Source organism: Equus caballus, chromosome 1, assembly GCF_041296265.1.
Source record: "Equus caballus isolate H_3958 breed thoroughbred chromosome 1, TB-T2T, whole genome shotgun sequence".
Classification (NCBI taxonomy): Eukaryota; Metazoa; Chordata; class Mammalia; order Perissodactyla; family Equidae; genus Equus; species Equus caballus.
In genome coordinates, this window is record NC_091684.1 from 174,180,615 (window position 1) to 174,193,638 (window position 13,024).

Consider the following 13,024-nt stretch of genomic DNA (forward strand, 5'->3'; position numbering starts at 1 on the left):
ATTTGAGACTCTAAGTTCCCCCTCTCCCCTAGAAACCAGGCGAATCTCGCCCTCACCACTGCCCTTCTTGTGAGGGGCTCACCTGGCCATTTGAATAAAACATTTGCTGCCCCTAAACAAACCAGGGCATAGATGAGGGGCATTTTCAGTGGTTCTTTAGCCTCACTTCCTGGTGGAAGTTGCTGTATCGTGAGCAACGAATAGAAATGTGAAGCTCGCGGCTCTCACGGTGTAATGCGTTTGCATTGAACTGGTTGTCCAGGAAGTTTTTATCGTGAATCTTGCCTTATGTGACAAACGTGTTGAAATGTGGTGCAAACTAGCCAGCATTCTTTTAGCGAACCGCTCCATACGCCACTTAAAAACTTTTATTAAAGAGAAGACTTAGGCGGGGAAATAAAATGACCTTCTGTTTTATTTTCCCAATTTAATTTTAAAAGAGATCAAACTAATAAATATTATATTCTTAAATAGTATATTTGTGAAATTAAACAGGAATTCATTAAACGTATGAACTAATTACAGCTCAGTATGTATCAGCTCAGTTCTGTATTTTTGATATGTCAATTTCATTTCAAAGTCTTAGAAAGTCATATTTACATAGTTATGTATTTAACAAATTATATGGAATGAGTATTGGCAGAAAATATAGGATGTATGGTTGCCATGCCTGACACAAAGGCTTAACTAATGTGGTAGCAAAAACTTTACACAGGAATCAGGAGACTTGGGTTCTAATCCCAGAGCTACCACTAACTAAAGATGGAACTCTGGGCAGGTCATTGATTTTCAGTGAACATTAGATATATCTTTTGAAAAATGATGGGATTGAACAAAAAGTTGAATGATTTTCAAGGTCCCTTCCAGTTCTCTGATTCTGAGTTTCTGTGGAGTCGAAGGAAAATTGCACAAGCTGAGACAACATTGTCATTCACAAACCGTGTTTCCCCGTAGATAAAATGTGTCCCAGGTGGCTAATATGTGATCTTCTATGTCTGGTCTGCCACCTCCTCCTCTCTCCATCTTGCCGGATCACAGGAAGCTGTTAGGAAAGAAATGGATAGTTCTCTTTTTTGAGATTGTTTTTCTAATAGCTAACTGATACGTAAATTAATCTGGAAAACTTGGAAAACAAGAAAAGTGTAAAGGCAGCACATACACACACAGCCATAATCTCACCGCTCAAAAAATCTTGTCATTGTCCTGTTACTTTACTATATATATATATATGTTTTTTTTTCTTTCTTCTTAAAACATGGTATAACGTAGTCTGCAGTCTGCTTTTGTCGCTTCAAAGGTGTATATATTTCCTTACAACTAATTGGAATACCCACAATAATATGCTCACATCTCAAGATGGCAGAAGTTGGGGCCAGCCCCGTGGCCGAGTAGTTAAGTTCACACGCTCCACTTTGGTGGCCCAGGGTTTCGCTGGTTCGAATCTTGTGTGTGGACATGGCACCACTCATCAAGCCATGCTGAGGCGGCATCCCACATGCCACAACTAGAAGGACCCACAACTAAAAATACACAACTGTGTATCTGGGGGCTTTGGGAGAAAAACGAAAAAATCAAATCTTAAAAAAAAAGAGAAAAAGATGACAGAAGCTAAGCACACGTTGTTACATAGATTTTTGAAGAGCTGTTAATTATACTCTTTCTCTTTATCTGCTCCAGAATGGATTGGTTTCACTGCAACCAGTGTTTCCGAAAAGATGGAGCCCATTTCTTTGTCACCAGCTGTGGCCATATTTTCTGTAAAAAGTGTGTGACTCTGGGTGAGTGACTTAACTGTTTTTAGATTGAGGCAAAAATGTTTTTAACCGGGAAATAGTAATCAACCATTTTTCTGTGTAACTTGGGGAAAAAAACTTAGTAGGCCTAAGGTGGTGTGGATAGAGTAGGAAACTGTTGATTATGGAAACTGGAGGAATCCATTAATAAAGAATGATTGAGCAAATGGTATCTATTACTTGAGCACCAAAAGGTACTTGTTAGTGTTTTGAAGCCCGTCGCAGGGAAAGCCACAAGGTTATCAGACTGATTAGAGAAAAGAGAGAAAGTAAGGATAATGAACAGGAATAGGGGAAAGTTTAGTTGATAACGAGAGTCATTTCTAATGGGAAGTGGTCTAGCCTGTGAAATCAATTTGATTAGAAATGATGATGATGATGATGGTGGTGGTGGTGGTGGTGATACCATTACAGTTTAAAAAGTATTTTCACTTGTACAATTTTATGAATCCTTACCACAATTCCAGGCAGTAGTTATTAGTAGACTCATTTTATAGATGAGGAACTGGTTCAGATAGGATAAGTGATTTGACCAAGTTCTCACTGCTATTAAGTCTTAGAAATGAGACTTGAATTTAACTTGCTTTTTTTTAATGCTAAAATATTTACGAGGTATGGAAATGGCCCAAAAGAGGGATTTGAGATAGGGTGCTTTGATCAGGGAAGATTTCATAGAAGAGGTATTGCTTCACTAGAGTGTTGAATAATAAACTAGAGTTTGCCAAGTGAACAAGGCAGGGAAGATCATTCTAGTTTAAGAGAACAGCATATATAAACACATATCACATCATAAAACCATAGTGCAGGGCACTATACATTGTTGGGATTGGTAGAGCATAAAGAATAAGGTAGGAAATGGTGAGAGATGAGGCTAGAGAGGATGGAAGGCTCTATATACCAGGCTAAAGAACCTGAACTTTATCCTGCAGGTGATGGAGAGCTGTGGAATTTTCTTTGGTGTTTTTCTTAAATGGAAGAATGACTTGCACTTGCTAGCTCACTCTGGCAATAATACAGAGGAAAGAGTGGGAAAAACGTTTAGTCCCCAAGCAGAGAAGAGTCAGGGTTAGGTCGCCTCTGGAGAAGTCTTTTTCTCTATATGAATCTCGTGACCCTTTTAAGTTATCTGCTAATGTAACAAAGCTATTTACTATGGTAACAGCAGCTCACTTTGGAGTGGTTTGTCTCTGTGAAGCATATGTCATGTGATGTTTCTCCTGACACAGCTTTTATCTTAATTAATAACGAGCACCACTACTAAAATTTCAATTTACAAGGAAAGATTAGGAATTTTAATTTTCTCATCTTTCAGATTGGGTTAATTAGGGAATGAAAGTAGCAGAGCTTCAAAGCAAGATCCCAGAGATATTAGCAAAGTGAGAACAGGGCAGGGATAATTGGGGAGTTTCTTGTAGTACCTAATGCATACCTGCGGTCAGGTAGATAGGATAAAAAACGAGTTACTTCAAGTTGAGATCATGGATACTCTTTTACTCTTCCTACTATTCTTGTAAATGTACTCCACTACTTCTGCTGGGCAGTTAGAACTGTCCCTGACCTGCAGAAGAAAATTGAGAATTTTAAAAAAGAGAGCGAGACATGGGTACAGTGTTAAAGCCTTACTTGTCATCAACATGCTAGTTTGGAAGTACTGATTTAGAGAACAGAGCTCAAGTGATGACCTTCTATAGCACAATGATATTCTCATTTCAGTAAGCCCTCTTTTCCTCTTCTCTTGCTAGCCTGCTTGACTATCACCGTGTACTTTAGGAAACTCTAACCTCGTGCCCATGAGAATCAAATGTTTTTTTTCTTTTCCCTCCCAGAAAAATGTGCTGTTTGTGGAACTGCCTGCAAGCATCTGGCTCTTTCTGATAACGTAAGTTTTTCTCTCCCTGCCGCAAACCATCTTATCCCGTTCCTGGCCTGTAGGAAGTATACAGGAAGTACAGTTGATGAGTGACTAAACACTGAATTTTTAAAAAAGAAAGAAAGAAAAGAAAAAGAACAAACAAAACTTGCAGAGAGCAGTTGAATGAAAAGGGTGAAAAATAGATAGAAGAATTATTTGTGGCTGCTGGTACAGGACCGCAAGGTAAGGAGAGTTAGGACACATAGTCTGCATCTCCTAGGGTGATCGCCTTCCTACTTGGCACAGTGAAATAGTACCAGATGCTCTAGAGAGGGTGGCACATCCCTTGCCATATTTGCCAGTATTTTATTTCGTTCCTTTGTGGATATGGTCATTGTTTGTCTTACTCTCTTCATAGCTGAAACCTCAGGAGAAGATGTATTTCAAAAGCCCTGTGGAGACAGCTTTGCAGTATTTTAATCACATCTCCCAGGTATGAGAAACAAAAGTGAGGAAAATCTTATCCTCCAGGAAAGTCTGATTGCATCTTATTTTTCTTTATCAAAGATTCTGTTTACACGGCATTTGCACACAATGGAGAGAAATTGGCTGCTCTATTTGCTTTCTTCTCTGATGATACAAATCTGAAGTTAACTTTTTACTGACCCAGAATCTGTGATAGGCTGTAAAAACCACTATGTAGCTGACATCTTGCCTTGTACTTCCTAGTTTTGCTAAGTAATTTTTAAGAATAGAGAAGGTTCTAGGGAGCTTTATCATCTTTCTCTGCAGAGTAATGGATCTTCTAAAAATCGCTCTGAATATATACGCCTGACCCTGCAAACAATAGGTTTAGTGGTCTAATGCTCAACCTTTTACTTATAGACCTAAGTTCACGAAGGGGTTTCTTGTTCCCCATTCTCATTTTTTAATAGCCTTTCTTAGTAATGCATATATATTTAATTCTTCATTTAGTGTTCATAATTAGTTACCTGAATTTTATAAAATATTTGTCTTTTCCTGATGCATCATATGTTGGCATACCATTGATTTGGTCGGGAGCAATAGGAATGTAGAAGAAGGCGGAAAGAAGGCAGGACAACCATTTGAGAGAGCTCCCAAATTGTAAAAACTTTGGTTTTTCCTTTCCACTCTCCAGTTCCCCACTGAGATTATATTGCATGGCCTCAGGTGATTCCTATCTTGGCATGTTTCTTGAGATTTTATCACAGTTCTCCTTCTATTCTTACTTCTCATTCTTAGGAGAGTATCCCTTTCCTAAATATAAAGATGATCCATATCCATTTTCTGGCTGAAAACAGTAGATTTAATTTTTCTTTGATGTCTCACTCCTCAATCCTAACTCTGGAGATAGAGGAAGGGAAATTAAGGTTTTGGCTGCATCCTGCTTTTAGCTGCTTGGGTGAGCCATCATATTTGAGATACTACTTAACATTATGGGGAGATAAAATCCAGCTGAGATTCAAGGACAAATGTAAACAAGGTCACATGAACAAGAGAAAGAGCAGACCTTTGGTTAATAACTAAACCCAGGGTTAGTTAATAATCGGTAGAGAAATTATATGCAGTCTGAATCTTAACCTGCCTAATCATGGGACCAATTACACATGGTGTAATAATCAAGATAAAGTAAATGGAAAGGGTCAGTTAATCATCACTAAGTGAAGGGCTAGTTTGGTGAAGTCAGCAATGTCTGAAAATGTGTTTTCCTAATCTGTGAAGTTGAATAACTGATGCAAGTAATACCTGGATTGCCTCATTCAGGCTTCAGCTCAAATTTTCTTTCATCAGTCAGACCTTCATTGACTCTCATATCTCAAATCGTAGCCCCAACACTCTCTACTTCTCACCCTGCTTTATTTTTCATCATAGCTCTTATCTCTAGCATAATATATTTGTTTGTTGTCTGAATGCTGCACTGGAATGTAAGCTCCATGAAGGCAGAGATTTGGTTGGTTTTGTTTATTGTTGTCTCCCCAGCTCTTGGGATAGTTCTTAATGCGTAGCGGACACTCAAAAAATTGTTGAATGAATGGAATGCTGATCTAAATATCCATTAGTGTTTTAATCATCCCCAATCTTTGTAATGACCTGAAAAGACATTTTTCTACTGTACTACTTTATGGCCAGTAGTTGATCAAACTGCCCATTGTGAATTCTTTTTTTTTTGAGGAAGATTAGCCCTGAGCTACCATCTGCTGCCAATCCTCCTCTTTTTGCTAAGGAAGACTGGCCCTGAGCTAACGTCCGTGCCCATCCTCCTCTACTTTATATGTGGGATGCCTGCCACAGCATGGCTTGCCAAGTGGTGCCATGTCCACACCCGGGATCCGAACCGGTGAACCCCAGGCCACCAAAGGGAAACATGCGCACTTAACCGCTGTGCCACTGGGCCGGCCCCCATTTTGAATTCTTAACTCACCACTAGGTAAAACTATCTAAGTATCTTTGGGGATTGGAGAGTCCCATATGGACCTGTTTCGCTTTCTTCTATTCCTAGGTCGTAGACTACACCCTTACCCACAACTAGCCATCTTTCAAATGCATGCTGATAATTGTTCCTTCTTTGGTAAAATCTTCCCTGATTCCTATAGATTTTTACTCTGTCCTTTGTACTCCTATCCCACCTTGCTCTTAACTCTGCAGAAGTACTTAACTCCGTGAAAGTGTTTTAATTTATTTGTTCATACGTCTGTTTCTCTCACTAAATTGTGAGCTTTTCAAAGGCAGGTATCATCTTTGCATTGCCCAATGCCTAACTGGTACCTGGCACAGATTAGGTGCTTAGAAATGTTTAAGTGAATGAATGCACATTAAGGCTGGGAGGAAGGGAGGGAGGAATGATTCATGGTAAGATCAGAGAGAGAGGCTTGATCATATAGGGACTTGTAGGCCATGGTAAAGAATTCAGATTTTCTTCTAAGTGCAGTGGGACGCTGTTAAAGAATTTTAAGCAAGGAAATGGCATCATCTGATATATAATTTTAAAAGAGAATCTGGCTGCTGAATGGAGAGTAGACCACAGAGTCGTTGAGAGTAGAATCAGGGAAACCAGTTAGGATGCCATGGGAGAAATCTGAGCAAGACTGCTTGGGCTAAAGTGGTGGCAATAGAAATGGAGAGGGAGAGTTAAATCTGAGATGTGTTTTCTAGGAAAAACTAGTAGAACTGCTGTTGATTTGGATGTGGAAGATGAGAAAAAGAGAGGAGTGAAGGAAGATGTCTGGGTTTTCATCATGAACAGTTGAGTGGGATGATTGTATCCTTTACCAAGACTGGGAAGACCATTTTGAGGGAAAATACCATTTTGGACATATTAGGTTATAGTTGCTTATTAGAAATCCGGGAGGAGAATTCACGAAGGCAGATACATTTACCATTCTGGAGCTCAGGACATAGGTCAAGGACGGAGATAAAAGTATGGAACTCATCAGGATATAGATAGTTTTAAAGCCTCGGGACTAGAGATCACCCAGGAAAGAGTCCCTTCAATATCTAGTGATCAGGTAGAGGAAGAGGAAAGGTTAGCAAAGAGCAGTAATGAGAGAGGTGAAAACAAGGAGAGCGTGGTGTCACAGAAACCAAGAAAGGAAGAGGGTTCAAGAAGGAAGAAATAATCAACTGGGTCAAACACTGTTGAGAGTTGAAGATGAGGGCACAGGAAGGTCAGCTGGATTTGGCAACCTGCAGCTTGTTGGTGACCCTCACAGGAGTACGGTGAGTAGGGTCTTGAGAAAGAGGACTGCATTGGCGTACATCCATGGGTGTGTGTCTGCACTCAGTCTACTTCTTCACTTCCCAAGCCTCTCCTCAGCTCTCTGCAGCTTTAGACTGTCTCACTGAAACCTCTCTTGCTAAGGATATCAGCACCCTCCTTGTTATCAAGTCCAATGGATGCTTTTTTTGTTCTTGTTGTATTTGATTTCTCAGCAGCATTTGAGGCTCACTCTCTCCTCCTTAAAATATTCTTTCTTTTGCTACCCTAACCAACTTCTGTTCCCTTTTTGTGTTCCTCTTCTGTCCATCTCTTAAATAGTTATATTTCGGGGCCAGCCCAGTGGTGCAGTGGTTAAGTGCACATGTTCCGCTGCAGCAGTCCAGGGTTCACTGGTTCGGATCCCGGTGCAGTCATGGCATCGCTTGGCATGCCATGCTGTGGTAGGCGTCCCACATATAAAGTAGAGGAAGATGGAAATGGATGTTGGGTCAGGGCCAGTCTTCCTCAGCAAAAAGAGGAGGATTGGCAGCAGTTAGCTCGGGGCTTATCTTCCTAGAAAAAAAAAGTTATATTTCTCAGCATTCCATTCTAGATACTTTCCTTCCTTTTTATACTCTCCGTGGATAATCTCATCCACTCCCATGCTTCGGTTATCATCAACATAAGGATGACTTCCAAACCTATTATCTCCAGTAAAGATCTCAGCTTAAATGTCACCTCTGAGGAGTCTTCTCTGTCCCACTATATCTAAATTTGGTCTCCCCCTTTGTTCTCTCTGATAGCAACCTATTTGTTTCCTTAATAATACTTGGGTAAATTGCAATTTTTTTAGTGGTGTTTGTTATATGCTCCATAGACTCTAAGCTCCATAGAGGCAGGGAACAACTTTGTTTTGTTCATTGTTGTACCTGCTACAATGATCATAGTTTTGCCACATAGGAGGCACTCAGTACATCTTTGCTGAGTGACTGAGCACTCTCTCTCTCACTTCAGAGCCATATATCCATTTGCAAACTTGTCCCAATTCACTAATTCAACATGTCCCAAACTGAACTCATTTTTTTTTAAGATTTTATTTTTTTATTTTTCTCCCCATAAGCCCCCCAGTACATGGTTGTGTGTTTTTAGTTGTGGGTCCTTCTAGTTGTGGCATGTGGGATGCTGCCTCAGCATGGCTTGATGAGTGGTGCCATGTCCGCGCCCAGGATTCGAATTGGCAAAACCCTGGGCTGCCAAAGTGGAGCGCGCGAACTTAACCACTTAGCCATGGGGCTGACCTCTAAATGCATTATTCTTAACACCCCTCCACCCTGCCCACCTCCCACATACACACAGGAAAACAGGCTACTCTTCCTGTTTCTATCATGATGAATGATAATCACCATCCACATAATGACCAAACCAAAAATCTAGGAGTCGTTCTTAATTTCTTCTTTTTGCAGGGAAACCAGTTAGGATGGTTTAGCCATCCATTGCAAACCAATGGATGGCTATCCAATCCATTATTAAGTCCTATTAGTTCTGTCTCTCTCAAATACTTGAATCTCTCTGCTTTGTCTCCAGCCTCCTGATTCAGTCCACCATAGCTTCCCATCTGGATTACTGCATTAGCTTCCCAGCAGATCTTTTGACCTCCAGTCTTTCCTTTTCATATCGGTTCTCCATATTGAAGCCAGAGAGTCATTCGAAATATAAATATGATCATGTTATTTCTCTATTTAAAACCACTGAATACAACCATTGCTCTGAGGATAAAGTCCAACCCTGTAGGATGGCCTATGAGGCCAAATATGCTTTGGTCCCAGTTTAGCGCTTCAGTCTCATCTCTTATCCCCACCTCCCTGCAACTATAATACAGACAGACTGAATCTATTTTAATTATTTATATACATAATTTTCTCTATTGCTTCTGGGCCTTTGTACATGCTGTTCCATTTGTCTGGAACATTCTTGTCCCCAAACATATACATGGATGTAACATGTATAACACCATATTTCTATATTATGTTAGAATTTTCTGTTTGCTTTTCTACATCCTCCTATGAGGACAGGAACAGTATCAATCTTATTCATCTTATATATCAGCTCCTGACACAGTACTGGAACATAGAAGGATTCGATAAATACTCTTTGAAAGAATGAATAGAACAACCTTCCCCACTGAACTTTTTCCCTTAATATATATGAAGTATGGTAAAGTGATAATACTGGGAAAACTATTGGAGTAGAAATCTCAAGACTACATCTGCCTGCTGGCTTGTAACTTCGTTTCTTTGAACTATTCATACTCCCTCACGTGTAATGTGAAATAATAGTACTCATCATAGTTCTCATAAAGATCCAATGAGATAATGTTTGTGAAAGCATTCTGAAAGCTGTAAAGTACTATATTAGTTTAAAGAATAATGTGGAAAACTCATAGTAGATTATGGAAGGTCACAAACCTACAGGAAATTAATTAGTGACCACACAAGTAAAAATAAATTTGTACTTTTTAACTTGTTTTGAAAGGGAAGTATAAAATATCCCATCTACTTTTTTAATAACAGTTTTATTGACATGTGCTTTACATACCAAATTCATCCCTTAAAGTGTGCAATTCAGTGCTTTTAGTATATTCACATAATTGTAGATCACTACTACCTAACTTTAGAACATTGTTATCACCCTAAAAAGAAACGCTTATACCCATTAGCAGGCACTTCCTAAATGCTCTCTATCCTCCCTAGCCCTGGGCAATTGCTAATTTACTTCCTATCCCTATAGGTTTGCTTATTCTGGACATTTCATAAATATGGATTAATACAATGTATGATCTTTTGTGACTGACTGCTTTCACTGAGCATAATGTTTTCAAGGTTCATCCACATTGTAGTGTATATTAGAACTTCATTAGTACTTCATTCCTTTTTATGACCAAATAATACTCTATTACATAGATGGATATACATTTCATGTATCCATCCACCAGTTGAGGGACATTTCAGTTGTTTCCACTGTTTGGCTGTCACAAACAATGCTGCTATGAACATTTGTGTACAAGTTTTTGTGTGGACATGTATTTTCATTTCTGTTGGATATATATGTAGGAGTTGAATGACTGGGTCCAATGATAACTCTTATGTTTAACTTGTTGAGGGCTGGCCCGGTGGCGCAGCGGTTAAGTTTGCACGTTCCACTTTTCGGCGGCCTGGAGTTCGCTGGTTCAGATCCTAGGTGCAGACATGGCACCACTTGGCATGCCATGCTGTGGTGGGTGTCCCACATATAAAGCAGAGGAAGATGGGCACAGATGTTAGCTCAGGGCCAGGCTTCCTCAGCAAAAAAGAGGAGGACTGGCAGTAGTTAGTTCAGGGCTAATCTTCCTCAAAAAAAAGAAAAAAAAGAGTTCTTTATATATTCCAGTACAATTTCTCCCGTTCTGTTGGGCCTATCCACTTTAAATTAAGAACAAGTAACATAAATGTCCATTAAATAAATAGAAATAGGGAAGAACAGACAGGATAGGAAACCAAACAGAATAAGAAGTAGAAAGGAGAGATTGAGAGAAAAAGTGGGAAAGATATACATCCACAAAGAAAGGCAAGTTCAGAGAAGACACAAATGGATATATATAGAGAGATTTTCATAAATTTAGTGTTGGGATTGACAAACTTTTTCTTAAAGGCCCAGTAAATATTTTAGGCTTTGCGACCCATACAGTCTCTGTTGCAGCTACTCATCTCTGCTGTTGTAGCACAGAAGCAACCATAGGCAGTATGTAAACAGATGGGCATGGCTATATTCCAGTTAAACTTTATTTACTAAAACAGGCAGCTGGCCCTTGTCAGTAGTTTGCTGACTTTGAAGTCATATGTTTTGCCAGCATATACATAAATAACTACCATATACACATTTGAATAAACTCACATCAACACCTGAACTCATCAATAGATCAGACCAGTTCTCCATCCCTCACTTGAGTTAAAAAATTGAACAACTGTGATAATCAATGCTGCCTTTAAAGAAAGGTTTTATTTAGTTGAAGATTATTGTATCTAAAAGAAAAAGCTAATCTGGGACTTCTGAAAGAGTGTAGTCAAGTTCTTTTTTTCTTTTTGAGGAAGATTAGCCCTGAGCTAACATCTGCTGCCAATCCTCCTCTTTTTGCTAAGGAAGGCTGGCCCTGAGCTAACATCCGTGCCCGTCTTCCTCCACTTTATATGCAGAATGTCTACCACATCATGGCTTGCCAGGCAGTGCCATGTCCACACCCAGGATCCGAACTGGCAAACCCCAGGCCGCCGAAGCAAAAGGTGCGAACTTAACCACTGTGCCACCCAGCTGGCTCCTCTAGTCGAGTTCTTTATCACTACTGAGCAGGTTGAGGAACCTTAAGCCAGTGTGAGAGGTTATGTCGCTCTGATCACAAACTCTGTAACTCAAAACTTAATGCATGCCGGTGGGCTGCTGAGGTTCTCTCATTCAGAGTGGGTACCCCTGACATCTTAACAGTCCTCCAATTGCTTTTGATAAGGAAGAATTTTTAGGGCTCTTTTTTGCTTAAATCTATTCTCTGTGATCACCACAATAATCCATTTCAGTTACAAATCTGAACGTATAACTGCCTTTTCAAAACCCTTTGGTGGCTTCTCATCACTTAAGTTTCAGACTTCAAAGTGACACTTAGTTCCCTTAATGATCTGGTTCCTCCTTACCTCTCCATTCTCATCTATAAGTACCACCTCACATCTCATGTACCAACATAAGGTTACTTGTTACCTAATCTATAACATAGATTTAGTTCTTTGCAGTTCTTTTATACACCGTATAGTTTCGTACCTCTGTGCCTGGAACGCCTGACTTCCATACTCTGAAGACTGAATAGTTACCTCTTAATCATTATTTCTATACTTTATGCATACTTCTTCTGTTCTACTTATCACCTTGTATTTTATTTATTGGTTCACATGTCTGAATGTCTCCTCTACTATACAGTGAAGAGCTGCTAAAGGACAAGAAACCATACTATTTATCTTAGCATTTCCAGTTTCATGTATCCATCACCTTGCTTCACCAGTTATCAGCTCATGGCCAGTCTTCCTTCATCTATATCTCCTGCCACCCCATTTAGATTATTTTGAAGCCAAACCCAGATAGTATGTCATTTCAATCTGTAAATATTTCAGAGTATATCTCTAAAAGATGGGTACTCTCTTCTTAAATCCATGTCATGCTAAAATAATAATTCCCTAATATTATCAAATAATCAGTTAGCATTCACATTTCCCCAGTTGTCTCATAATTATTTTAAAACTGTATTTGAGTTGGGTTTCAGTAGGGTCTATATAGTTCAGTTAATTGTTATGTCTCTTAAATTTCTTTTAAACTATAAATTTCCTCTCGTTTCTTTTTCTTATTATTGTTGAAGAAAATGGTCTTTTGTCCTAGAGAGTTGTTCACAGTGTGGCTTTTGTTCGTTGTATCCCCATGGTATCATTTAGTATGCTCATCTGTGCTCTATATTTCCTCTAGGTTACTAGTTAGATTTAGGCTTAATCGGAATCATTTGATTGGGAGGTGGGAGACAAGACTACTTTATAGCAGTGTTGTGTTCCACCAAGTGTTATGTAATGGTCTTCTGTCTCTTGTTTTGTGTGA

At 39.4% G+C, this 13,024-nt stretch overlaps 1 protein-coding gene across 16 annotated transcripts in view; it reads left to right on the plus strand.

Annotated features, from left to right (window-relative positions):
* RNF212B (ring finger protein 212B) overlaps window positions 1-13,024 on the plus strand; it is a 64,874-nt gene that overhangs the window by 21,738 nt on the left and 30,112 nt on the right. For all 16 annotated transcript variants that reach the window (XM_070241204.1, XM_023622318.2, XM_070241195.1 and 13 more), the window contains 3 exons: window positions 1,678-1,778; window positions 3,620-3,672; window positions 4,064-4,138. In XM_070241204.1, coding sequence (XP_070097305.1) covers window positions 1,679-1,778; window positions 3,620-3,672; window positions 4,064-4,138 — 228 coding nt within the window. In that variant the 5' untranslated portion in view covers window position 1,678. The remainder of the gene's footprint in view (window positions 1-1,677; window positions 1,779-3,619; window positions 3,673-4,063; window positions 4,139-13,024) is intronic.